The sequence below is a fragment of the Silurus aristotelis genome, assembly GCF_946808225.1.
Source record: "Silurus aristotelis genome assembly, chromosome: 6".
NCBI classification, from domain to species: Eukaryota; Metazoa; Chordata; class Actinopteri; order Siluriformes; family Siluridae; genus Silurus; species Silurus aristotelis.
The window spans coordinates 14,547,225-14,569,724 of record NC_139579.1 but is presented as its reverse complement, the minus strand read 5'-3'; the positions used below and the strand labels follow the sequence as shown (position 1 = coordinate 14,569,724).

The following is a 22,500-nucleotide window of genomic DNA, read 5'->3' as shown; positions in this document are numbered from 1 at the left end:
ATTCTACCTGTTCAAATCTAATGATCTTCATTTTCAATGACTATCAGGTGTGACCACTGATTGGTTGGAATGAAAACCTGCACCCACACTGGCCCTTTCTGGAAAAGATTGGAGACCCCTGGTATAAGTGGTATGAGTTCAGTAGTAGAAGTTCAGTGGTAGAAGTTCAGTAGTATAACTTTAGTAGTATAAGTTCAGTACTATAAGTATAGTACTATAAGTTCAGTAGTATAATTTCAGTAGTATAAGTTCAGTAGTACAAGTTCAATACTATAAGTTCAATACTATAGTATAAGTGGTATAAGTTCAGTAGTATAAGTTCAGTGGTAGAAGTACAGTAGTATAAGTTTAGTAGTATAAGTTCAGTACTATAAGTTTAGTACTATAAGTTCAGTAGAATAATTTCAATACTATAAGTTCAGTAGTACAAGTTCAATACTATAGTATAAGTGGTATAAGTTTAGTTGTATAATTTCAATACTATAAGTTCAGTAGTATAAGTTCAGTAGTAGAAGTTCAGTGGTAGAAGTTCAGTAGTAGAAGTTCAGTGGTAGAAGTTCAGTACTAAGTTCAGTACTATAAATTCAGAAGTATAAGTTCAGTACTATAAATTCAGAAGTATAAGTTCAGTACTGTATGTTCTGTTATTTAAGTTTAAAATGAGGAATTTTATGACATTTCATGTCATGTTGAAAGTGTAAAGTCCCGACCCACATTTTCTGCAAGTGCCCTGCGGAATAAGATTTTTTTAAAATAATAAATAAATAAAATGATGTAAACATGATTAAGGCTGTGCACACAAAGATCCCGAACACAGTAATTTTTACTGAATTACTGTAATTGAAGAAAAACAATTAAACTGAACTATATTTGATGTGAATTGTTTTAATTGTATATAGATGAGGAATTTCGTAAGAGAGAAGAGCGAATTGGTTCTTTGCCGTTCCAACAGCCGAGACCTCAGGCACTAACCGTTACAGAAACTCCATCCAATATCCAGAAACCTCCAATCAAGCCCCGACGCAGCATCAAAAACCGTCCCATTGCACAGCCAGGATCAGAAGCTTTACACAGCCAGACCAATCAGATGGAGAATGAGGTAGCTCCACAATCACTCAGCATGAACTCACCTCCTGAACATGAACAGCTGTAATGTGGAACAGAAGAAGAATGATGCAGCTAATTGAGGTTGCGTTGCAGATGTGTTTATGTAATTATACAGCAATATATTATACAGGTTGGGCCACGGAAAAGTAGCCCACCACCAATACTGGTGCCACACTTTTTGGAGGAGGCCGTAGCCCCTTGCTCTCTGTCTGCTAACTGTACGTCTGTCTTGTGACGGAGGCGGGCTACTTTTCCATGGCCTACCCTGTTACCCATTATACAGAAATATATTATATAACATTATACAGAAATATATTATATAAAATTATACAGAAATATATTATATAACATTATACAGAAATATATAACATTATAAATAAATATATTATATAACATTATACGGAAATATATAACATTATACAGAAATATATAACATTAAACAGAAATATATTATATAACATTATACAGAAATATATAACATTATACAGAAATATATTATATAACATTATACAGAAATATATAACATTATAAAGAAATATATAACATTATACAGAAATATATTATATAACATTATACAGAAATATATAACATTATACAGAAATATATCCCCTCTACAGTGTGACTCTATACAATCACACTTCTCTGGGCCTGAATGAAATCTTGCTGCAGGTGATTTGTGTCAGAAGTGTGAACTCAGAGCTTCTCAACATGTGAGTTACAAACTGGGCCTCACAGAAGTGTGTATATGAGTGATGTATATTTACTTCCTTCCTCAGGAATGTGTATTCAGTGTTACAGATTTAATATGTCTGTAAATCAGAGAATAAGTAACCCTTAGTAAATAGATCCAGCTGGAGATAATTACAGGTGTGAAGTTCCGCTAGCGTACTGGTGATGCTGAAAGCAGAAATGTGGGTTTGATGTGTATTATTGAGCAATTTTATAGAGGAAGTCTATAATGTTAATATTAAACATTTACAAAACCTCTGATATGATTTCTTTTCTCACTCAGTCTGATTAAACTCGTGAATCTTTCGCATATTTAGTTTATTTTTCTTAAAAAAATAACTAAACAAATCAGATCATTGTGAAACAGAATTTTTAAGTTTAGCTGTGTCTCGGCTGTGTCTCGGCTGTGGAAAAACACGTGAATCTGAAAAGAAAAGGCAGAAAAGCCTCTGGCGTGTCTGTGAGGCGCCACCTGTCAGTGTAGATTGTTATTAATAAATACCTGTGATTCCACTGCTGCTCTATTATTATTATTATTATTATTATTATTATTATTATTATTAAATATAAATACACGTTACCTCATGTATTTTAAATTGCTTTACAGAAACAAACAGGCTAGATCATAAAAGAAAACGTAATAAAGAATAAGCGGTGTGTGTGTGTGTGTGTGTGTGTGTGTGTGTGTGTGTGTCAGGAACGGAAACGAATCGCTCCATCTCAGGTGCTAAACCCTGCAGGGCCCCTGGATGCTCAGACTCCGTCTCTGCAGGCTCATAATCTTCTGTGGTTTCAGAGAACGCAGCTGCCTCGGCTGCAGAAACCCGTCCCGAGCTGGCTTCACGGCTTCGCCACTCGCAGGTTCTCTCTCTCTCTCTCTCTCTCTCTCTCTCTCTCTCTCTCTCTCTCTCACACACACACACACACACACACACACACACACACACACACACACACACACACCCTGTACAGGTGCAGGCTTCCAACCACATTCAGCAGCTTGTGTGGAACATGTCCTATTTGAACCTCTTGGTGTTTCTCAGGGAAGCTGAGCAGCTGCTGCAGGAGAAGCAGCAAGGTTGTTTCCTGTTGAGACTCAGCGAATCGAAGGTTGGCTTTGTGCTCTCGTATAGGTACGAGCTCATATAAAAACATCCCCTTTTACAGACATACACATACACACACACACACACACACCATCACACATTCAAATCTCATTTTATTGCAGAGGTGTAGATAAATGCCGTCACTTCATCATAGAGGAAGAATGTGATGCGTCTGGTACAAAAGGTCAGTACGTCATTGCTGGGGAGACCAGCAAACATTCCAGTCTGGAGGAACTGATAAACTACTATACCCACAATCCAGTGGGGCCTTTCAATGAAACCCTCACTGTGCCTTGTGTACAGGTATGATTCTGTCTCCACACACACACACACACACACACACACACACACACACACACACACACACACACACACACACACGTCACTAATAAACATGAAATAAATCAGATCTGAAAAACACTAAATAAAATAAAGCCATGAGCAGCAATCAGTGGGGTCCAATCACTTTTTCCCGATTAATACCTCAGTTCAACTCCTGACAAATACCAGGATGTAAAGAGCAGTTTAATGAAGGTGCAGATTTTTTAGTCCAGTGTTTATAAACATAAAATTAAACAGCTGGATACAGGTGTGTCTTCTGCTGAAAGGAAGAAAACCTGAGAAGAATGATGTTTTTACGCACAGTGCAAATGTTTGGATTAATGATTTAAATAAATAGATGAATTAAACTCATAAATAAAATGTAAATCGGCAGGTTATAACTAAAACTATGCATATCACTGATTATTTAAAAAGTCATTTCACATGTATACAGATTTTAAATAAGTATTCTGAGAGATGTGAGATGTTCAGAAAGGTGGTGTTGTCCTTGCACCAGACCACAAGTTCTTTTACTTCCTGTGTGTAAGTCACCTCACTGTTGTTGCTGATAATGAGACCCTCACAGTGATGGTGTCTGCAAACTGCATGTGTGCTTGACGTCATGGTCACATTTGAAGACACAGTGAACAAGATCTAGAGTTTCCGGTGTTAAGCGAGTTTACTGAAAGAGGAAAGATGCTCTGTGTGAGAGATTTACTTCTGGTAGCAGTTTATCAAAGTAAAATGTTCTGTTTTCTGAAATCAGTAAAACTTTATTACAGACTTTTACTTTGCCTGTTTGCCTGCTGCTGTTTGGTGAACATCTGGAACAGGGTTTGCTCCAGTGGGTACAATGGCAGCATCACCACCTCACAGATGCAGAGATTCAATCCAGACTTTGGTTACTGTCTGTGTGAAGGTTCTCATGTCCTTCAAATGTCCACATAGGTTTCATCCAGGGTCTGTGGTTTCTTTCAATGCCAATGTATAGATTGGCAAAGACAAATTGGCCCATGGTGTGTGTGTGTGTGTGTGTGTGTGTGTGTGTGTGTGTGTGTGTGTGTGTGTGTGTGTGTGTGTGTGTGTGTGTGTGTGTGTGTGTGTGTGTGTGTGTGTGTGTGTGTGTGTGTGTAAGAGACAGACTGGCATTTTCATTCTCAGCATGAGCACAGCCTTTGGTTCCAACCACAACAGAATAAGAGAAGCATTTGTGCATTTCATCTCAGAGCTACAATTACAATTAAATAATATACGATCTACTATAGAAAAATATTTGTTGCACAGTAAAAGATTAATCTTGAATTCCCTTCCAGCCTAATGGTGTGTGTGAGAAAAAATCAAAGCTGGACGTAAGAAACAAAGAGGAAAGTGGTAAAGAAAGAGCAGCCACTCCACAATGCAGTGGAGAAAACCCTTCCAAAGCCTCCACAGGACCCGAAGTTCTCGCTGCTCCAGAGACGGTGCAGTACGCTGTGGTGAGGAAAACCCTGAGAAAGGCAAACTCCATACCTGAGAGTGTGAGTGAAGCACTGGCCAGCGTCCAGGAACATACAGATACACCAATGATGACTGAGGTATCACTTAACAACAAAGAAATATAATAATAATAAATGTACATTTTGTAATAATATTTTTATTAAGTACGTCTAATCTGCTGTGAACTGAAACTGTAAATGGCTATAGATTTCCTACAGATGAAATACACCACAATTACAGAAGATCCTACTATTAAATGAAAACATCACTGACATTAAAATGTACTTGTACTTGCTTGGACAGAAAGAACATTTTCCTCATTTCAGAATGAAACACCAGATCCTGTGTTCAGCAGCAAAGACATGTGTGCTGAAGGAGACGTGACCCACCCAGGGGATGCCCCTTACGCACGTGTAAATAAACCCCAACGTCCAGCACAGACGTTCTCCACCCATGACTCTGCGGTGTGTGGAGCAGCAGCCGAGACCGAGATGCTCCTCAACGACGCTGCTGTAGCAGAACAGAAGTACTGTGAGCTGGAGCCTGTGCACACGTACGAGGAGGCCCTGCATACACCTTCTCGTGATGACCAGATTGAGTTCTACGCAGTTGAAAGACAGCGAGGAAACACGAGGAGTTCAGGTGAGTTTACTGAACATTTATAGACTTTAAACAAAGAGTTCATTTTAAATGGATTTGTTCAGTGGTAAGGCATAAAAGACCTCAGTCCTGCTGAAACCAGATCATCATGTGATCTCCTGTTGCAATAAACTCCATAAACTGCTAAGATTCTATTTTACTTCTATTTTTGCATCATAAATCTACACTCAGCTCGAGGAGTAAACGCTGCTTTAGAACAGAGTCTACAGTTGATCCCTCAGGATTCTCCAAAGTGGTTTATTCTTCAACACACTGATCACATTATGACTGTATTAGTGAACGAGATGTTTTATTCGTTTATGTTGAAGGCAGGTTTCATTTTATCACTTACCTCATAGCAGATATAATTGTTCCTTCAGTCCTCCATCCTAAAACATCTCCATCATAAATGATAATCTCCTGCATGGAATCCATTTTCTTTCCCACTGATATTAGTGTTAGTGTGTAAACGTGTGATCTGTACTGCAGTCAGAACTTTTCCTGCTATGCTCATCAGCACTTTGGCATGCGAGTTCTCTTTAAAGGGTCAACTTCACTTTATTATAAAAAATTCCACATAATGAACCTGAAGTTCACATTTTTGAGTGTACAGGTAAGAACATGTCAGGTGCACAGGTGATGTTCCTTCACACGTTCACTACACATCAATACCATCCCGACCTCCTTTCAATAGGTCACGTGTTTGTGTCCAGCAGGTGTCGCTGTTAATCACGTCTACTCAGAGGTCAACATTAAGGGAAACAGAGATGACCCCATGTCAGCTTCTCCACCACTCCACACGGGCACAACGTTCATTTCTACCCCATCCTCCACCAGACCCAGACTACCCCTAAGATCTGCCCCTAGAGCCGCACAACCAGAGGCCAGTGCTCAGGTACCATCAATAATCAGATTCCATTTCCAGAAAACTCTGTTACTGAATTTTCGATTTCTTTACAGAACTCAGCAGTGAGGAATCCTTTCACTTTTCCATCAGAGCAGGCCATGGCAGGAAGCTCAGAGTTCTCCATATACGAGCAGATTCCCGAAAGACCAAACAAGTCCAGACCTCCTCTGCCACCACTGCCAGGCCCCAAACGCTGATCTCCTACTGACCTCCAACTCTTCATAATCAGCAGATCCTCATGTTCTACACACTGTAAAAACCCCCACAGACAAACACTGACACCAGAAACAGGCAAATTCCACTGGATGTGTGTGGGTGAACATCACGGGGATCATCTTTTACATTCACACTGATCACACGAATGAATCTTCACCGTCTCGAGTCCCTCAGCCGTCTGTATAGGGGATTTATTATGCAGCAGAATAAATACATTTATAAATTAAATGTTGTTTCGGTCGATTGCAGTCACCTGACAGCAGCTTGTGATCCTCAGACGTTCCTACAGTCAGTCATTTCATCCACATGGATCAATAAGTCGTTGTTAGAATAAGTGACGTTAGACAGAGGAGCTTCACACGTCTCATACTGATGTCACACTTTTATTAACAATTCATCATTACAGCAGGTCTGTTCACCTCAATCTAATAAAAACCCACAAACCTCTGGTGTAGTTTTTGTAAAAACCCACTTTTATTTATCACTGCAGAGCTCTGACGTCTTTAACGCATTTACCAAAAAACAAACACAAAATGAAGCTGCTGGCTGTGAGGGAAAGGATTCGGAGGAAGGAAAGATGATTTCTGTATGATTCCATACGGATGGGGAAAAAGAAATACAGGAATCCCATTAAACCTGTTCACTCACATCCTTGGTCATGTTACCCCCAATATGGGTAATAAAATTACTGAAACCCCTCAAAAGCACATTTTACCCCTCAGCCATGACCCTCTAACACCCTCCATTAGTTCTTCTTGGTCTTGGGAGAGTCGTATTTCCTCTTGCTGGAGTACCAGAGGAGCAGCGGGATGCCGATGGAAGGCAGAGTCATCACCCCGAAAGCAGCCCAGTCCAGCTACACACACACACACACACACACACACACACACACACACACACACACACACACACACACACACACACACACACACACACACACACACACACACACACACACACACACACACAATTAAATACTATGATGACATCATCAGGAGAAAAAACCCTGAGACCAGGTCCATTTTAATCTGCAGAACATTTTGACTGGATTGAGCCTCAAGATTTACTGACAGCTGGATGTAGTGTGAAGCATGAGGAACATCAAGTGAAGCTTGAGATATAATAAAACACTTACATAATGGGGAGAAAAGCGTCTGTCAAACTCCCTCTGGGCCAGAATTCCCCCCTGCCCCGGGGCGCTGGTGTAGCCGACCTAACGAGAGAATCGCTCCTGATTAGTGTCTAAATAGAATTCTCCTGTGTGTAATCTCATCTTCACTCAGCAGGAGAACATCTACATTCAGTTATTATATTCATTATTCCTGCCACAAGCAGTCACATAGACATGAACTCCCTCTCAGTACATGAACACACGTACGTACACACACACACACACACACACACACACACACACACACACACACACACACACACACACACACACACACACACACACACACACACACACACACACACACACACACACACACACACCTGATCTGCTATAAATAATCTGTGCTAATCTAAGATAAACCCTGCCTGGTTACATCCTGTTTTCATAAACCTTGATCATATTTTCCACTGAAATGTACAACAATCAGAAAAACATGCTGCAGAAACATCTAGAAGGAAACACTCACCACAACCTGTCCTCCTTCTTGGGCGAGGTAGCTGACGGATGCTGAAGTGAAGTTGAAGTAGCCAGCCTTCAGTGGACGCAGGACCACAGTGTGAGAGACGTTACTGGCCCTGAGACACACGATGGGTCAAGGAACTCAACCAGAGAAATCAATAGAGTCAGAAAACCGGCACATTCCTCAAGAGCTTCATTTTAGTGTTAATAATAAATCAGCAGTGAGATGATCATCATGACACAGGAGATCATCATCATATACATCATTCAGGTAGAGCATTATGACCCCCTGCCTCATATTGTGTTGTTTCTCTTTTGCTGCAAAAACAGTCCTGACTGTTAACATCATGAACATCTTCAGCAGTTTGAGCTACAGGAGCTCGTCTGTTGGATCGGACCACACAGACCAGCCTTCACTACCCGAGTGCGTCAATGAGCCCCTCCCCCACGACCCTGTTGCTGGTTTACCACTGTTCCTTCCTTGGAGCACTTTAGATTCTGACCACTGCAGACCAGCAACATCCCACAAGAGCTGCAGTTTTGGAGATGCTCTGACCCAGACGTCACAATTTGTCAAATCCTTACGCTCGCCCATTTTTCCTGCTTCTAACATCAACTTTGAGAACAAAATGTTCACCTGCTGCCTGATAAATAAATCCACCCACTAACAGGTGCCATGATGAAGATCATCAGTGTTCTTTACTTCACCACTCAGTGTTATAATGTCATGATGTCATACCTGATCGGTTTAAATATCAGCATATAGAAAAAGCTGAGTGACCCTCATGAGGAAACCTCAAGACACGTCCTGCAGAACACTACTGCTCATCATCTCCACACTGTCCTGAGCAGAGCAGGTGCAGAGGCTACTGTATACTCTGTGTGTGTGTGTGTGTGTGTGTGTGTGTGTGTGTGTGTGTGTGTGAAGGATACGGAGCGATGCGATCCCACTTCACATTCAGCATCCCAGAGACGATTCCGAAATCCTCAGGAGGGAACGAGTCATCTGAGAGCTCCACCTCCAGCGCAGCACTACACAAGCAGACAGACAGATGCAGACACACACACACACACACACACACACACGAGTATTAGATGTTTGTGATAGTAATGAGGAATCTTTCGTTACATGTTGCAGTTAAACCACACACACACTGATCTCCACCCTGTACCTGGTGCCCACATTGTAGATGTTGTACTGCAAAGTGAGGTCTCGTCCCTCCACAGCGTAGCGGTTCAGCAGGGACTTGGAGGCCAGCAGGCGAGCTCCTTCCTCTCCCATCACCACAAGGGCCAGGGCAGCAAATACAGCACAAACACACAACACCCTCATCTGTAGTGAAACAAACACACACACACACACACACACACGCGCATCAAATGGTGATCTTAGGACTGACTCTATGGTGCTAGTTCTACTCTCACTCTCAGAGGTTTGAGAGACAAATACACACAGCTGAAAGGGACCTGTGAGAATAAAAAAAAAAAAAAGAAAAAAAAAAGGAAAGAAAAGAAAAGAAAGAAGGAATCTAAAACCCCACATCTCACACTGTGTGAGGGAGAGCGGGAATAAACACTTCAATACACGTTTATTTAGGCTTCTTCATACCTGAACATGTTACTAACATAAACCAATCATTACAAACTCCTGATTCATCTATAATCAAGAACAAACACCCACATGAGCAAACAAACACAAGCTTCTGTAAACATCAACACTAAACACTTCAGCAGCTCATTTCTTCTGATTGGTCAGAAAGCATTGATTTATTTCATTTAACAGAATTTCTCAGTCTCACAGAGGGGGGGGGGGGGGGGTTTCTCACTAAGAAACATTAATTGAATCTCATCACACTGATTAATTTCCTAGAACTCAATGCCACTGTGTGTTTCCTGATCACATAAACAGGTCGGTAGAATTTTCACGTGCACGTCAGGCTGTAATTCAGTTTTTATGTATTCATTTATAAACTTATAAACAGCACAGTGACTCGAAACCTGCTGAAATAAAACAGGAAATACATGATGCCATGATAAAACCTGAATAATCGAACCGCACTTATAAAACATACACACGTTTTAAATAAGAAGTAACGAGTTAATAAGTTATAACCGTAAATAAGAAGAGAATATAAACAGTGATAATAAAAGAAACCCACGAAGGCCTGAGTGATTACGTGTCCCTGACTCTCAGTCATTCCTGCAGCTTTTTCTCTCATATAATCTTTTTCTTCTCCATAATAAACCTGGAACATTTACGCAAACCCTGTTTACAAACATACACCAGAAAAAAAGCTGCATGTTATTTATTTATAAATATAAATCTACACACATTATAACAGTGAGGTTCTCTACCTTCTCTCTGCTCTCTGCTCAGCCCGACTCAAGGAGTGAAGCGCATGCGCAGTCCGATTCATCCGCTCTGACATGACGTGTCTTTTTGTGTTGCGTTATAGAACAGAAACAAGGCTCATCGCCACCTAGTGTTCCGGAGGAGAACACGCCAACACCAACAGCACATATACTATCAACACAAACACAACACTACTAACAGCAACACTACTAACATCAACTTTACAACAACACTACAAATATCAACACTACTTACATCAACACTACTAATATCAACTTTACATCAACACTACTTACATCAACACTACTAATATCGACTTTACATCAACACTACATCAACACTACAAATATCAACACTACTAACATCAACTTTACATCAATGGTACTTAAATCAACACATCTACCACTAATACTACCAACTATAACAATACCAGAATACCTTCACAAACACCAACAAATACTGCTAACACCCACTCTACCAACACCACCTACAGTACCAGTACCCCCTATCCCATTTCTACTGGAGTAAAAGTATAAAAGTTATTTCTCCTGAAAGGACTTCAGAATGAACAATGACATGAGTGATATAGAAAAACTTTGAATGATGGATGCAGTTCAGTGTTCGATTCTCCTGCACTTTAGATATTTAATAAATGACTGTTTAAAAATGTTTGAACTCTTCCTCCTGTCTAACCAGTGATCCATATCTGATGTGATGTCTGAAGCTCTCTCAGAATAAATTAGGGGTCATATCTTTAGCTTGATTGGTTGATAAGGAGCAAGGACAAGGACTTCATCTAATAGCAGGCGCTAAAGCTCCGTCTCCCAGCAGCGTTGTTCTATTTAAAGATTAGATTTGTAAAGTGCTTGAGAATTTTGGTGTTAAATTATTCCTAGATTCTGTAATTCTGTTTAATTCTTCATTTATTCACATGAAAACTTTCTATTTACAGCATTTTGTAGATGCCTTCACACAGAGCAACAAACATTTCTCTCAGTCATGCATTGAGCAGATAAGGATTAGGGGCCTTGCTCAAGGGCCAAGCAGTGGCAGCTGGGTGGGATTTAAACTCACAACATTCTGAACAGAAGTCCAGCATCTGAACTTCCACTTCCCCTGTTGAGGAGTTAGCAGCTGAGCATTACTAATGTTACTCTACACCCGTGCTAGTTTCTCTAGCGTTATTTACACTCTGGATGGAGGAAACCTCAGTTAAACTACTACCTACAACAAGCTAAAATAAAGTATAGTGAATAAAACTATGTTCATTTCTGTTCAGATGTGTTTGGTGTAGATGTGTTTCTGTGTATGTTCTTCTCCACTGCTACAGCACCGATCATCCATGGTGTCCTCAAAGTTACAGGTTTTATACTCTTCTATCTTTCACACACACACACACACACACACACACACACACACACACACACACACACACACACACACACACACACACACATTTGAATTGAAAGAGATCAGAGATTACATTATTCTTTATCTTCGCTCCAAATGTATGTATTCTGTGAATTTAAACCGAAACAAAAGAAGGAAACATTTGACTTTAATAAATGACATCCTCTAACCAGAGGTCACCGCTCAGCATCCACACACTCTACCTTCTCCCCAACAACCTTCAGTGCCATGACTACGGCTCACTGTTTTTTTATTGTGTATTGTATTTAGAATATCAGATATCTGCTATGTCATTTCCTCGTCCTGTTATTTTAAAGCCAGTGTTTGTATGAGATGCCTGAGGACTTACACACTACACCATAAAACCAAACATCTGTGGACATCTGACTATCATGACCCAGATGTGATTATCCCCCAAACTGCAGCCTGGAACCACACAACTGTAAAGAATGTCTTTGTACACAGAAACTGAGATTCCCAACCCCTGTTCCAGCATGACGTTGCTCCTGTACACAAAGCGAGCTCCACGAACTTCCAATATTAGTTTGAACATTTCAGTGAAAAACAGAATGACTTCAACATGTCCAGTGATGTGCTTCAGGACATCTACTGATCTCTATAACACACCCAGACCTTGGTACTCTTTTTCCACCAACTTAAACCAGAATCCTTAAGGACTGAAGTAAAATTCTGGGGTTTACATTGTGGGACACGTTTAGGAGACAAGGTCGACCTGCAACTGATGGCATCCTCAGATTTATTTATATACTTCATATATGTGGTTTATGAATGACGCAGTCACCAGCACACCAGCGTCAGTTAGACTCTCTTACGTTTCCTGCTGGTTTTGAAGGGACAGGCTCATTGTTTGTGTCGCTATATTTGTGTGGGAGCTCAGATACTGTTGCTAAGAGGGAAATAAGAGGGATATCCTGCTCTGCCTTTCACCTGCTACACTTTCCATAAAAACAGCTCTGTTCAGCTGAACTTCTCCCAGAACACATGGATTATTCAGTGTCATACAACGACTCACAAAGGTCTCATAACATCCTCCAACATCAACACAGTGCTAAATACCACACATTCTTATACACACACTACTGTCATAACAGACACAGGAGGAAACGAAGGATCCATGTACAGAGGAGTTTATAAAAAAAAACCTAGATAAACATTTGAATGTAATACTGAAAAGAATGAAAAGAAGGTAAAAGAAGATACTGACTACAGTAACACAAAGTTACTCAGCAGAACATTCATCCAAAAATAAAGTAATTTTAAAAAGGAATGTTATTAAGCGCTATTTCTGGTTTTCCACTTTAGATTATTAGTTCCTGCAGCATGTGTTGAGAATCACACACACACACACACACAGACACACACACACACACGTTAGGAGAAAACAACCAGGATGTAGATAATGTACACAGGTAACGTGCTATTCAGGTTCTCATGTAGTGCCTTAATCAACAGTCCATTAGTTCTCACTGTTTATCACATGTTTATCTCATGAACGTGTAACTGCTGATCTGCAGTGGTGAGGAGGGACTGCAGCGTGATATACTCACTGCTTTACTTGGTTTGATTTGATTGAGTTTCTCATGGAGCTCAATATTTCTTCTAGTGATATAAGAATAATATTTTGCAGATAATTATTGCAGATAAAAAATAAATGTTACTGTTTACTGTTAAAAAAGTTTGCATGAGGTTTAAAATATTACCATCATACCTCATATTTACATTTTCCTGAAGGACATAATTCTGAACTCTATACATCTAAAATTTCAGATCATTCTGTTATCCACAAGGAACTTTTTGCAGATAAAATCCCAGGTCAGGAGTTCAGCTTAGATCAGTTCATTAAATCCCTGAACCAGGCTTTAGACCAATGTGCTTTAATGATTTGTTTTGAGCTCTGTGTTTGTACAACATGTTCGAGGTCAAACGCTGTGGACGCTTTGCTCTTGTACTGACCTGAGAGTTGTCCATCTGGCAACAAGGCCATGGAGAAAACTGGCCGAATGAGAACGCTCAAGGTGAGAACAATCTCAGGTAACAACACTGCTGAACAATAATAATACTGTGTGTGTGTCTGTGTGTGTGTGTGTGTGTGTGTGTGTGTGTGTGTGTGTGTGTGTGTGTGTGAGTGAGTGTATGTTTGTGTGTGTGTTTGTGAGAGAGTGTGCGTGAGTGTGTGTGTGTGTGTGTTTGTGTGTGTGTGTGTGTGTGTGTGTGTGTGTGTGTGTGTGTGTGTGAGTAAGTGTGTGTGTGAGTAAGTGTGTGTGTGTGTGTGTGTATGAGTAAGTGTGTGTGTGTGTGTGTGTGTGTGTGTGTGTGTGTGTGTGTGTGTGTGTGTGTGTGTGTATGTGTGTGTGAGCCTGATGTATTCCTGACACACAGTCTTACTCAGGAGAGGTTTCAGATCCACCATGTTCTGTGTGTGTAAAGCTACTGGATGAATACAATCCAAGATGTTCAGTAGGTTGTTCTTCTGCCTCACACTCATTGTTCCTGGGAAAAGCTTTGGATTCACTGAGATCTTTACAGTGATTGAAGGAAGGAATGAAGTCTGTAGTAGTCATTCAGGCTCGCGGTGATTATTACTATTTACTAATTAGAGAACCTGCAGGAAGTCAAAATAAAGCCTAAAGAATGTACATTTTGTGGAATTCTGCCAAAGAAAAGAACACTGGCAGCCTTCGTCATGGAGCAGGAACGAATCCTGGAAGAGTTCCTTTTTGTGTGAAATTCTTGATCCTTGTACAAATATTTGTATTTTTTGGGGCACAGCGAAATAAAGTCACAGGTGCAAAAGAGAAAAGCAGCGTAGTGTTTTCTCAGTGTTCTGCTTAAAGATCACGCCGAGACAAACGGCAGGCAGGACGAAGTGGCGTCTCCCAATCACAAGGCCAAATCAAACAGCGTGGGCCAAGTTCTCCAGTGCACAGACCTCAGAGCGTTCCCCAACAGAAACAGTGCTGGTTTGGAATTCCTTCGACCAGTTCCCAGCAGGAATGAGAGGAATTCTGAGTGATTAGAAAGAACAATATTATGCTTTTATGGGTAAGAACAAAAAATAGAGAGACTGTAAGTGAGGAATTTGTATCTACAACCCAATTTAAACTAGTAACAGTGCTGTGTGAGGAGGAGGAGATGTGTATCCTGTAACATTCAGGAGTGCAGTTGCACATATTTCTGTTCCTGAACATTACTGAAGTCTTACAAGGAAAGTAAAGATGATGCTTTTGTTCTGCGCTCGAATCTTAAAAGTTATTTTCTGTTTACAGGGGAAAAAAACACAAGCCAAATCCACAAACCATCTGAGTTTTACAGACACGTCCTGCACAGGAAGCAGTGGATTTCTTACATAGCAGTGTAGGAAACGAGTGTGTGCACTAATGCGGTTCACCAATGTTTATTTGAGATTTTAAATGAAAGTGGGAAATTTCAGTTCTGAGAAGCAGCAGTGTCCTTGAGGACCACATTTCATCTTCTGAACATTGCAGTGACATTTCAAAATATCCTGGAACAACTCTCCTCATAACATCCACTTTCTGTACAGAGATTACAGAGCCATCCAGAAGATCACGATGCTCTGTGTACTGTACAGAAACAAACACTGTCAGTATCAGCTCTTGTCTCAGTAGTTGCATTATTCTCCATTTTCAGATCCATGGCTCATGGAAATACTAACCAGAGACCTCCAATCCAACGCTAGATTTCTGGTAGAAACTGATTCAAACCTCTGAGCTCTTTAATAAAAAAGAATAAAGAATGAAAATATGATCAATGGCAGTGCTTTTTTCCTCACACAATAACCAGAGTTACTCACAGTAATTCAGGAGAACTGATACAAGTGTGTAGTACATGTATGTCCTGTTCTCTCTGTGTCATGTGACTAAATGGAAAAACTGACTAGTTTTGGAAGAATACAAACATGATCCAGCCTGAAGAGTTTAATATGGTCTTTCACATCTGCACATCTGGATTTTGAACATCAGCGCTCAGACATTATCCATCATTTCATTCAAGCATTATGATTGAGTATATAACACACAGACAGAGGAAAATATCTCAGAGCCTCGATGATACATTCAGAGGTGTGTTTTATAAAATATTCGTTTTATTTTTCCTACATAAAGCTGCGATGTTCCTGTTATCATTTCTGTCTGTCAATGATCAAAACTAGACTTCATTTAGTTTTCCAGACTTTTCCCTCTCCAGCTGAGATTCCAGCTTCTTATTACAAACCTTCAGACCACAGACTGAGATCTCACTGTGTACAGGAGCTTTATCCTGATGTGTGGTGAAGAGAAATGTAATGCTACAGTGTACAAAAATCTTTTATACAGGGGTCTGGACAGGTGATGGACAGGTGATGGACAGGTGTCCGAATACCTTTGGCCAGAGAGTGTAAACAGTTTTTTTTCTCCAAAAGTCATTTATAAAATATTGTTTGTTACGTGACAGATAAATAGGCTAAGGGTTAGAGGAGGAGGGAGGAGGGGTGTGTCTCCGGGGCGTGTCTCAGTGGGCGGGGCGAAGGGACGGCTCCTCGCCCTCGTGGCTTTGTGGATCAGCTGAGAGGAGCTCGCGCAGAGCAGCTCGTTACCGGAGTTTTTCTCCGCGCGCGCGGTGACGGTGGCACGTGACTACAACCGGGATTAACCTACCGACATCCATTTGCAGGTCAGAGACCGAGAACACACACTTTTTATTTATATTTATAATCACACGGACTCTAAACTGCAGCGTAAATAGACACAGTTCTGATTTACACCGGAACATTTACACCGGACACACAACCATCACTGACAATTACACGATTACAGGTCCACACTGAAGTCCTCACTGACATCATCATCATTATCATCACCATCATCATCACCACCATCATTATCATCATCACCACCATCATCACCATCATCATTACCATCATCATCACCATCATCATCATCATCACCATCATCATCATCACCATCATTATCACCACCATCATCATCATCATCACCATTATCATTATCACAATCATCATCATTACCACCACCATCATCATCACCACCATCATCATAATCATCATCAACATCATCATCTACGGGCAAAAATTAAACACAGTTCCCCAGTTTTTCTTTTGGTAAATCCAGTAGTGCAGAATCACTGCAGTAGTGTAATATAGTGTGGTGTAGTGTGGTGTAGTGTGTGGTGTGGTGTGGTGTTGTGTTGTGTAGTGTAGTGTAGTGTAGTGTAGTGTAGTGTGTGGTGTGGTGTAGTGTAGTGTGTGGTGTGGTGTGGTGTGGTGTAGTGTAGTGTAGTGTTGTGTAGTGTAGTGTGGTGTTGTGTAGTGTAGTGTGGTGTGGTGTTGTGTTGTGTAGTGTTGTGTGGTGTTGTGTAGTGTAGTGTGTAGTGTAGTGTGTGGTGTGGTGTAGTGTGGTGTGGTGTTGTGTAGTGTGTGGTGTGGTGTGTAGTGTGGTGTGGTATAGTGTGTGGTGTGGTGTGGTGTTGTGTAGTGTAGTGTGGTGTGGTGTTGTGTAGTGTAGTGTAGTGTGGTGTAGTGTAGTGTGTGGTGTGGTGTTGTGTAGTGTGTGGTGTGTAGTGTGGTGTGGTGTAGTGTGTGGTGTTGTGTAGTGTAGTGTGGTGTGGTGTTGTGTAGTGTAGTGTGGTGTGGTGTGTAGTGTGGTGTTGTGTAGTGCTGTGTGGTGTTGTGTAGTGTGGTGTGATATTGTGTAGTGTAGTGTGGTGTTGTGTAGTGTAGTGTGTGGTGTGGGGTGGTGTTGTGTTGTGTAGTGTGGTGTGGTGTTGTGTAGTGTTGTGTAGTGTAGTGTGGTGTGGTGTTGTGTAGTGTGTGGTGTGGGGTGGTGTTGTGTTGTGTAGTGTAGTGTGGTGTTGTGTAGTGTTGTGTAGTGTGGTGTAGTGTGGTGTGGTGTAGTGTAGTGTAGTGTTGTGTAGTGTGATGTGGTGCTGTGTAGTGTGTGGTGTGGGGTGGGGTTGTGTAGTGTGGTGTTGTGTAGTGTAGTGTTGTGTAGTGTTGTGTAGTGTGGTGTTGTGTAGTGTTGTGTAGTGTGGTGTTGTGTAGTGTTGTGTAGTGTGGTGTAGTGTTGTGTAGTGTGGTGTGGTGTGGTGTGGTGTGAAGTGTGGTGTGATGTTGTGTAGTGTAGTGTGGTGTTGTGTAGTGTAGTGTGGTTTGGTGTTGTGTAGTGTAGTGTGTGGTGTGGGGTGGTGTTGTGTAGTGTAGTGTTGTGTAGTGTAGTGTTGTGTAGTGTGGTGTAGTGTAGTGTGGTGTTGTGTAGTGTTGTGTAGTGTAGTGTTGTGTAGTGTAGTGTTGTGTAGTGTAGTGTAGTGTTGTGTAGAGTAGTGTTGTGTAGTGTAGTGTGGTGTTGTGTAGTGTTGGAAGTGTGGTGTTGTATAGTGTAGTGTGGTGTTGTGTAGTGTTGTGTAGTGTAGTGTTGTTTTGTGTAGTGTGGTGTGTAGTGTAGTGTTGTGTAGTGTAGTGTAGTGTTGTTTTGTGTAGTGTGGTGTGTAGTGTAGTGTAGTGTTGTGTTGTGTTGTGTAGTGTAGTGTGGTGTGAAGTTGTGTAGTGTAGTGTTGTGTTGTGTAGTGTGGTGTGTAGTGTAGTGTTGTGTAGTGTGGTGTTGTGTAGTGTAGTGTGGTGTGAAGTTGTGTAGTGTAGTGTTGTGTAGTGTGTTGTGTAGTGTTGTGTAGTGTAGTGTTGTGTAGTGTGGCGTGAAGTTGTGTAGTGTAGTGTTGTGTGGTGTAGTGTGGTGTGTAGTGTTGTGTAGTGTTGTGTAGTGTAATGTGGTGTGGTGTTGTGTAGTGTTGTGTTGTGTAGTGTAGTGTGGTGTAGTGTAGTGTAGTGTGGTGTGGTGTGGTGGGGTGTAGTGTTGTGTAGTGTGGTGTGGTGTTGTGTAGTGTAGTGTGTGGTGTGTAGTGTTGTGTAGTGTAGTGTGGTGTAGTGTAGTGTGGTGTGGTGTTGTGTAGTGTAGTGTAGTGTAGTGTTGTGTAGTGTAGTGTGGTGTAGTGTAGTGTGTGGTATGTAATGTGGTGTGGTGTTGTGTAGTGTTGTGTAGTGTGGTGTAGTGTAGTGTAGTGTGGTGTGGTGTGGTGTGGTGTGGTGGGGTGTAGTGTTGTGTTGTGTAGTGTGGTGTGGTGTTGTGTAGTGTAGTGTGTGGTGTGTAATGTGGTGTGGTGTTGTGTTGTGTGGTGTAGTGTAGTGTAGTGTAGTGTTGTGTGGTGTTGTGTAGTGTAGTGTAATTCACAAGACATGAACTGTTTATTAATGATTGTTATAAAACGGGTCTCTATAAAGTTCGCTGTAATGTCACATGATTAGACGTCATAACTGATCATTAAAAAAAATATACTCTTAAACAACAAGTCATCATCAGTATATAATCAGATCATGTACATGTTCCTCACTCTGCTCTTCTGTGTTGTATCTGAGGTGTTTGTCTTTCCCATGTAAGGAGTCTGTGTTATAACAGCGCTTTCTTTTGCTTTCTTCATTCTTATCCTGATTTGTTTGACGTAAAATAATTTTGTTTGGAAATCTTGAATACGGAGTCCAGAACCTGGATGGAATTACTGTATTATGAACATGCTGCTGGTGATCACATGCAGGAGAACGGTGTCCTGTCGGATACAAAACCACAGCTTTTATATTCAACTATTTATTAGACGTTTGCAAAATTAGACAATGTAAATAATATGACTGATTTCAGTATAATATTTCTAAATAGTGAGCTAATATTTTAGGTTATATTTGTTAGATATAATATTTGAGCCATTCCCCTGGAACACACACTGGATATGAGATTAGTGAGATTTTAGCTGAGGCTTCGATGGACGTCAGATTCAGGTTAAAAGGTTTAAAAAAACAGCCAAGTCCTGGTTCTGATGTGAGTCTGATGTGAGTCTGATGTGTGTCTGATGTGTGTCTGATGAGAGTCTGATGTGAGTCTGATGTGAGTCTGTTGAGAGTCTGATGAGAGTCTGATGTGTGTCTGAAGGAACATATTCACACTGAGCTAATTTTGGGTTTTTGGTTAACAGTATCACAAACACAGTTTCATATCTTTGTGTACATTTGCAGTTTACCCTGAGAAGGTTAATGTTTGGCTAAATGAGAGGAATCCCTCTGAATAATCCGAGAGAAGGTTCCTGTTTAAAGCAAAAATGTAATAAAATATGCATCTTAATAATATGCATTCAATTTTCTTTTATTTCAATAATTAAAATCATTCATCTATTTTCTTTATTTGAGCATCAGGTTGACCTAAAAATAAACCAGAAACCCTGAAACATATTGAATGTTTATAATGAAATATTTGCCATGTGTTTAGTTTTAACAATTTAACAAGTTCTAAATACAGGTGTGTATGAGTTCTAAATACAGGTGTGTATGAGTTCTAAATACAGGTGTGTATGAGTTCTAAATACAGGTGTGTATAAGTTCTAAATACAGGTGTGTATGAGTTCTAAATACATTCTGTGTGTATGAGTTCTAAATACAGGTGTGTATGAGTTCCAAATACACTCTGTGTGTATGAGTTCTAAATACAGGTGTGTATAAGTTCTAAATACAGGTGTGTATAAGTTCTAAATACAGGTGTGTATGAGTTCTAAATACAGGTGTGTATGAGTTCTAAATTCATTCTGTGTGTATGAGTTCTAAATACAGGTGTGTATGAGTTCTAAATACAGGTGTGTATGAGTTCTAAATACATTCTGTGTGTATGAGTTCAAAATACAGGTGTGTATAAGTTCTAAATACAGGTGTGTATGAGTTCTAAATACATCCTGTGTGTATGAGTTCTAAATACAGGTGTGTATGAGTTCTAAATACATTCTGTGTGTATGAAAAGGGTGATTTGACTTTTGACTTGGGGTCAGTGTGTCTCAGTGGTCTGTTTGACTCCACCATGGAGAATCATAACTGATAATATCTGGCATTAGAGACGGAGTCTACATTTGTCTTTCCACAGATTCAGGACACTACAGCTTTCATGATAAAAGCCTTATATCTCCAGTGAGCTTGAGTCTGTGCTCCTCTAAATAAGCCAAGGACACTTCTGTTTGTGGGACTTTGACATATGAAAGTCTCTTTGTTTAAGGAGGACTAAAGAGAACGACTGCACCACATGTAGAATATGTCTGAATATGACTTATGAACACAATAATATTTGCCACATGTTAATGACATTGGGTCCAACAGTCTGTATGAATCTGGATTCATGTGATGACCTGTGTTGGAGAAATGAACAGCAAGATGAAGCTCTGTGCTGGTTGTGTACTGAGCCATCTCACACCAGGTTGTCCACACATTCAGAAAAATCTTCGGTTAGATTTTTAGCTTAAATCATCACTAGATGTGAGTGTGTGTAGCTGTGAAGATGTTTAGGTTGCAGCACTTGGGTCAGGGTCTAAATCTCCCAGATGGTCAGATTCAGCATCGTCAAAAAGTCATTACTCAGAACATATCAACCGAAAGGATGTTCTTCTTTAACATTAGTGACTAAACAGACTGTAGAGAATGAAGGGGAACTGAAGGGGAACTCACTTAACCACAAGCCTGGTAGATCTGCTGTGGCAGAAAGAAATGCTGTTCTTCCCAAATCATTAAGGTCCAGTGTATAGGAGCACGTCTGCTTGTTTTCATTTGGATTTTTCTCAAGAACCTTGACAAGGTTAATTTATTTAAGCAAAGCCACCTACTGAAAGATCTTTTGGGAGGTGGGAAGAAATGAGAGAACTCAGAGGAACCCAGAACATGCACCGAAAGTCCAGTAACATGAGCTCAGATCAATCCCAGGGACCTTGGAGCTTCGAGACAGCAGTAATATCAACTTAATTACTGTGACTTGCTGCACACAAACAATTCAGCTTCAGATGTGCAGCTGTGGATATAAATGTCTAGAACACATAGATTTTATGAAATAATCTTTACATTCTTTTCTGATGTTCAGGTGGATGTGTGGCACGGATCAGTTGTGGAGCTTTGGAAGAGCATGGCGGTCGCTGAATGTCCAGACTACTTTACGCTCCACCCGAAATACCAGGTATAGTTTATTGAGCTGTTTCACAACAGATTAAGCTTAAGATGTTCTGCTGGTGGAGATTCTCCACCGTTTATTCCTTCTAGTTCAAAACTTTTGCAGTGATGCCCCAGCTGACGAGATCCAAAAGACTACAGGACTTTATTTACTTCATGTCTTTATCCTGTGGTTGCAATAGTGTATACACACACACACACACACACACACACACACACACACACACACACACACACACATACATACACACACACACACACACACACACACACACACACTCTTCTGGTCTGCATGCCTGTTGTCACCATGGTGTTGCCATGGCGCTGCACAGCTGACACGCTGAGATGTAAAGTAATGCCTGCCACCATTTATACTGGGCTTGTGCACTCGTTCTGTATCTGTCGTTTCTTCTCCACTTCTCCTCATGTACTTTATAGAATTCCTCTAATTCCTGCTACTTCTTGTCTTCCTCATCGCCGTATAGGTGGTAGATTATGTTCTTTAATGTAGACATGCTGCTTCTCACTCTCCTTTTTTTTTGGATTCTTCTAGAACGT

The 22,500-nt window shown here is 40.7% G+C and overlaps 3 protein-coding genes across 8 annotated transcripts in view; 2 read left to right on the top strand and 1 right to left on the bottom strand.

The window, feature by feature from the left end:
• LOC310727329 (uncharacterized protein) overlaps positions 1–6,948 on the top strand; it is an 11,925-nt gene extending 4,977 nt beyond the window's left edge. For 2 of the 4 annotated variants that reach the window (XM_083543703.1, XM_083543704.1), the window contains exons 4-11: positions 900–1,099; positions 2,534–2,697; positions 2,880–2,969; positions 3,065–3,245; positions 4,577–4,837; positions 5,066–5,381; positions 6,095–6,273; positions 6,339–6,948. In XM_083543703.1, the coding sequence (XP_083399829.1) occupies positions 900–1,099; positions 2,534–2,697; positions 2,880–2,969; positions 3,065–3,245; positions 4,577–4,837; positions 5,066–5,381; positions 6,095–6,273; positions 6,339–6,482 (1,535 nt within the window). In that variant the 3' untranslated portion in view covers positions 6,483–6,948. Of the gene's footprint in view, positions 1–899; positions 1,100–2,533; positions 2,698–2,879; positions 2,970–3,064; positions 3,246–4,576; positions 4,838–5,065; positions 5,382–6,091; positions 6,274–6,338 lie in introns of all 4 variants that reach the window. The other 2 variants (XM_083543702.1, XM_083543701.1) reach the window with 1 other exon arrangement.
• Positions 6,949–6,953: 5 nt separating this feature from the next.
• ssr2 (signal sequence receptor, beta) lies at positions 6,954–10,631 on the bottom strand. 2 transcript variants are annotated; one of them, XM_083543813.1, is made up of 6 exons: positions 10,490–10,631; positions 9,307–9,467; positions 9,068–9,166; positions 8,142–8,250; positions 7,637–7,714; positions 6,954–7,357 (listed from the first exon to the last, which is right to left on the bottom strand). In XM_083543813.1, the coding sequence occupies exons 2-6, from the start codon at positions 9,465–9,467 to the stop codon at positions 7,247–7,249; spliced, it is 558 nt and encodes a 185-aa protein (XP_083399939.1). In that variant the 5' UTR covers positions 10,490–10,631; the 3' UTR covers positions 6,954–7,246. The 2 variants fall into 2 exon arrangements, with proteins under 2 accessions (XP_083399939.1, XP_083399940.1); XM_083543814.1 differs by having other exon boundaries at positions 10,467–10,534.
• Positions 10,632–16,432: 5,801 nt separating this feature from the next.
• The window catches only part of LOC310727323 (growth factor receptor-bound protein 10-like), a 25,323-nt gene continuing 19,255 nt past the window's right edge, over positions 16,433–22,500 (top strand). Inside the window, exons 1-2 of one of the 2 annotated variants that reach the window (XM_083543684.1) lie at positions 16,433–16,586; positions 21,857–21,949. In XM_083543684.1, coding sequence (XP_083399810.1) covers positions 21,899–21,949 — 51 coding nt within the window. In that variant the 5' untranslated portion in view covers positions 16,433–16,586; positions 21,857–21,898. The remainder of the gene's footprint in view (positions 16,587–21,856; positions 21,950–22,500) is intronic. The other variant, XM_083543685.1, reaches the window with a different exon arrangement.